The sequence below is a fragment of the Oxyura jamaicensis genome, chromosome Z (genome assembly GCF_011077185.1).
Source record: "Oxyura jamaicensis isolate SHBP4307 breed ruddy duck chromosome Z, BPBGC_Ojam_1.0, whole genome shotgun sequence".
Taxonomy (NCBI): Eukaryota; Metazoa; Chordata; class Aves; order Anseriformes; family Anatidae; genus Oxyura; species Oxyura jamaicensis.
The window spans coordinates 50,112,370-50,116,984 of NC_048926.1; the positions used below are offsets into that span (position 1 = coordinate 50,112,370).

At 36.3% G+C, this 4,615-nt stretch overlaps 1 protein-coding gene across 1 annotated transcript in view; it reads left to right on the forward strand.

The window, feature by feature from the left end:
- FBN2 (fibrillin 2) overlaps positions 1-4,615 on the forward strand; it is a 177,018-nt gene that overhangs the window by 102,709 nt on the left and 69,694 nt on the right. The window contains exon 20 of the mRNA XM_035309941.1: positions 1,226-1,345. Coding sequence (XP_035165832.1) covers positions 1,226-1,345 — 120 coding nt within the window. The remainder of the gene's footprint in view (positions 1-1,225; positions 1,346-4,615) is intronic.

A 4,615-nucleotide genomic window follows, 5' to 3' on the forward strand; every position in this document is an offset into this window, starting at 1 on the left:
ATATACATATATATATATACACACATACATATATATGTTTATGTACATATGTCCTTTGGCAAATATTCTAAACACATATCCATGAAGATACCTTCATGGAATCTTCCTTCAAGTCTAGTCTAATGTATAGTTGTATACATCTAGTATAAGTCATAGCAAACCAAATATCAAATTATATATTTTTCATGATTTCTAAACAATGAGCAGGACATTCCAGTTTGCTTTGAAAATGATCCATGGTGCAATTAATGTTACTGGTGCATAACTATATCCTGCATTAATTTATTCTTTATTTACATCATGCTATTTTTTTTTGTATCAAAATGACATTATCCCTCAAGCAATACTAGGGAACATAAGTATGCACTAAGAGCTTTATTTCTGGCCTGCCAAAGGAGCTGTCTGGTTGGATTAGAATGTATGTCTTGATTCAGGACTCAGCTCAAAAAAAAAAATGAATTGGTTGAGCTCAGGAGGAAATAGTGGATATGCATCTACAATTGTTCTTTGAAAGAATTTGCTAGTATTGTTTTAATCTTAAAACTGGTTTCACTTCAAGTGAAAAAATCAGTAAATAATACTGTCTGCAGGACTCCTATTCTTACATATGAACAGGCTCAAAAAACTCACAGGGCCAATAAATAGAAATAGCTAGGGGGTAGAGGGAAGTACCATTTACACTATTCCCGTTTCAACTCCTATTTCTTGAATGCTTTCCAGAACTAGAGAATCTCAGCCAGCAATGGAATATTTTGATTCTGACAGGGTTTTCTTAATTCTTCCAAAACCTCATGGAGCCATAAATGACAGAAACAATAAAGCTGTTGTTTATGCACAGCATGTTGTGGCTGGAAATGCATTGCTTACCATGATAAAGGAGTTGTGATTTCTCACAGGACAGTTATAATTGATGCTGGAAAACTTCATAGTCCAAGTTATTCTAAGTTACTATTTTTGTAGAGAAGGGCCATTTAATTAACATTTTCAAAATATACACTCCTATACGTATGTACATATATACTAATTGCCTGTCCATACATTGTTTGCATGTCATGTTTTAAAAAGACAGACAGACAGGAAGACAGACAGACAGAGAAAGAAAAGAGAAAAAAGCCAAATATACCAGGCAGTTTTGCCAAATCATGGTCCACAGCAGAATTTGTACTCTAGTATTTTCCAAAAGCACATCACAGTCTTAACAGTGTCTTTCCTTTCTGGATTATAGATATAAATGAATGTGAAAGCAGCCCGTGTGCCAATGGTGCCTGCAGGAACAATCTTGGTTCTTTCAATTGTGAATGTTCACCTGGCAGCAAACTTGACTCTACAGGACTGATATGCATTGGTGAGTCTTTCCTTCTTTTTTCCCTTTTCTTCTGTTTTTTTGTTGTTGTTGTTGTTGTGTTTTTTTTTTTTTTTTACTAATTTGAAAAGTATTGTTTTTATTGATAAATTAAGCAAGAAAATAATGTATTCTGCTCATTTTCGCTTTATAGCAGACTACATGTCTTGTTGTGTAGGTAATACTAAACAAACCAATACTAATTTGATTGTTTCCATGGAAGCAGAAACAATTTAAAAAGAGACATAGGTATAATTCATGTGTATGTCCAAACTATGGTGAAAGTGGTGAAAAGCAGATGTTCATTGGTGGGAGACAGTGGAGATGTCTTATTGTTAATAGGAACTACGTCATTCTCCTAAAAAACATGATAGGAGTGAAAACAATAGGTAATAAGCCTGATAGTTGAGAAGCTGTACAGCAGAAATGCCCATTCAGTTCCCTGGCCACTTTTAAATTTGAGCCAAGAAACTAAGTAAAACTGGTGGAACGTGTACTCAAATAGTGATTTGAAAGCACTTGGTTTTTAGGATTCACACCATTTTTCATAAACTGCAAAGATTAGCTTTCCGATCTGTCAGGAAACAATAAAGGCTTTTGCTTCATAGCACGATCTTACACCTTCAGTCTTTTGTAGCAAGCTGATAAAGGAGAGTAAAATATATCTGAATTAATCAATATGCCTACTGCCCCTGGAGAAGAAACATGATACTGTCTCTCTATATATATATCTGTGATTCTGTGATATTATATATATATAATTTACCGTATTGTGACATATAATAATGTAACATAAATAATGTAACATCCTTTTAGGATTCTGTTGCATTGAAAAAAAGCAGAACATTGCACAGATTTTATTACAGCTAGCAGGAACAGTTGTCTGCAACATGTCATTGGCATTATCTCTGGAAGTCACTCATTAATTTTTTTTCCTTGCCTTTCCAAGAAGACTCAAAGGTTTGGACAAATCTGGACTTCTCAGGTGCTCAAAAACTGCCATTGTTTCCCCTTATTAGTGTAACATAATTGGAGCCATGTCAGAACCAAAATCACCCCCATTTATAAGGATATATATATATATTTCATGATAGCGATGAAAGCTTGGACTTAAAATTCCAATAAAGTTGCACATGGCAACATAATTAGAAGAAAAAACTATTAACATTATAGCACCCTTAATTTTATTTTTACAACATGTTGTTCTCATGCGTTTGTTCCAAGTGGCCTTATTGCTGATTTTCACCATTCTCTTGTGGACTCAGATCATACACAAGTTATGTGGCTGACGCATGTTCTTTACTTAGTTTGTGGACAGATAACTTCAATCTGTCATTTCCTCTGGTTCCTTTGCATGGTCTGCTCAGCCTTAACGCTGAAGAACCAGGTGGCTTAAGCCATTTGCATCCATATTGCCTGTAGAAATCCAGCATAGATGTAAGCCATTTGTCTCTCTCTGTGAGGTTCCTTCCATAAAAGAAAAATGACTTGCTTAAGTAATAGCAAGATTTCAAGTCACAACATTTGGCCTCATATTAGAGCTTCAACTTCCAGCAAATGAAAGTTGTTAGTTTAGCATTTACAGTAAAAGCATTCAACAACAACAACAAAAAAGATGATGTATTATGCATTTCTTTTGCTTTCACGCTAAGAGTGTCTACAGTATTAAGGCTGGCCTCCTGTAAGGTTGCAGAGTTGGAAATGTTTTTGAAATACATCTGTTGTATTTGTTGTATGCAGCACCAGTGCTGCATTTCTATTTTGGAAACTGCTCATGTAGCAGAGATTCTGCTATTTGTGTTTTTTTGAAATGTGCACTTAATATATGCTTTTTATGCACATTTTAGTCAATATTTTTGGAATTCACACAGTGTGCAACCTATAGGCTGCCATCTGCCTGTAGTATGCATATATTCTTCTTCAAGTCAGAATCAAAGAGATGCAAGCAGCAGAAAGAATGCTTTGATGCTGGATAATAAATAATTTTTTCACCAAAGTAAAAGTCACAGTGACTGCCCTTTGTAAGCTTTGTCTGGACAAGAGAGGTTCTGTAAAATAAAGGAAATTAACTCATAGCCTGAAAAAAAGATAAGACAAGCAGACTTTGGCAGGGTAGTATAGATGCAGCTGGTGTGAAGAAAGTCACCTGCTAATTTGTATAGTTTAAATCATTTTTGAGATACTGTTTTGACTTTTTCATCCTGTAACATTGGCTACTAAAAATGAATAATATCAGAAATTTCTAGCGAATGAAGCAATGGAAGCATTTACATTTTGATAACATAAAGCAGAGACATCAATGTATGGCCAGTAAGCTAGATGTAGCATGAAATAGTAGCTAAAAGGGCCTATTTCGTTCTCCCTATGTTAGTCCCCTGTATTTGGGACATATGATGTGAAGACATTATGACCAACCCATGACTGGCCAAGGGCAGATCCAGGTAGTCACATTGTAGCTTATGTCTTCCTTTGGTCTCTTGATATTAACCCTAGTCCTGACTGTTAAACAAAGGTGGAACAATGCTTAGATCATGCCTTGTCCATGATCCTCAGCCCCTCATGGGTCCATGCACTTTTTTAAGGGTAGTATTCTGCCCTATATGTACTGGCTGACTTACAGCTCCCCAGGTCCTCCTTTTTCCCTTTTAAAATGGGGGTTATGTTTTCCCTCTTCCAGTCAGTGGGAATTTCACCACACTGTCACAACTTTTCAGATCTGGTGAATTCAATAAATCTGATCTCATTTGAATATAACAGCATAAAAGTGCTGAGTCAAGGTGCTGTACTTTCAGATGTACATACCTGATTCAGGATCTAACTGACATTTTGAAAAGTGGCTTGGACATTGAAAACATAGTTGTATATACTTGAATATTTGGGTACCTAAAAGAGAATTTCAGAGAATTTCAGGCAGCATAGTTGACACTGGTGACTGAAAATCTCTCTTCTTCATGGCTGGTTAGCTGGAGAACAGTCAGGAGGTGCTGCTTGTCTCAGCTGGGCAGTTACTGGAATGTGTTTGCCCTGAGCAGGTATGGGTTCACAGCCTGACAATCAAATTTTTGATTCAGGAGCTGGATGTGCTGTGACTGCATCCTCAGGAGCAGAGAGTGGAATGTAAGCTAACAGACATAATCAAAGCCCAACTATGCACCGGGAGGATTGGACCTTTAAAAGAATATAGCACACTCCTTCCCCCACATTTCTCTTCTCTTCTCTTCTCTTCTCTTCTCTTCTCTTCTCTTCTCTTCTCTTCTCTTCTCTTCTCTTCTC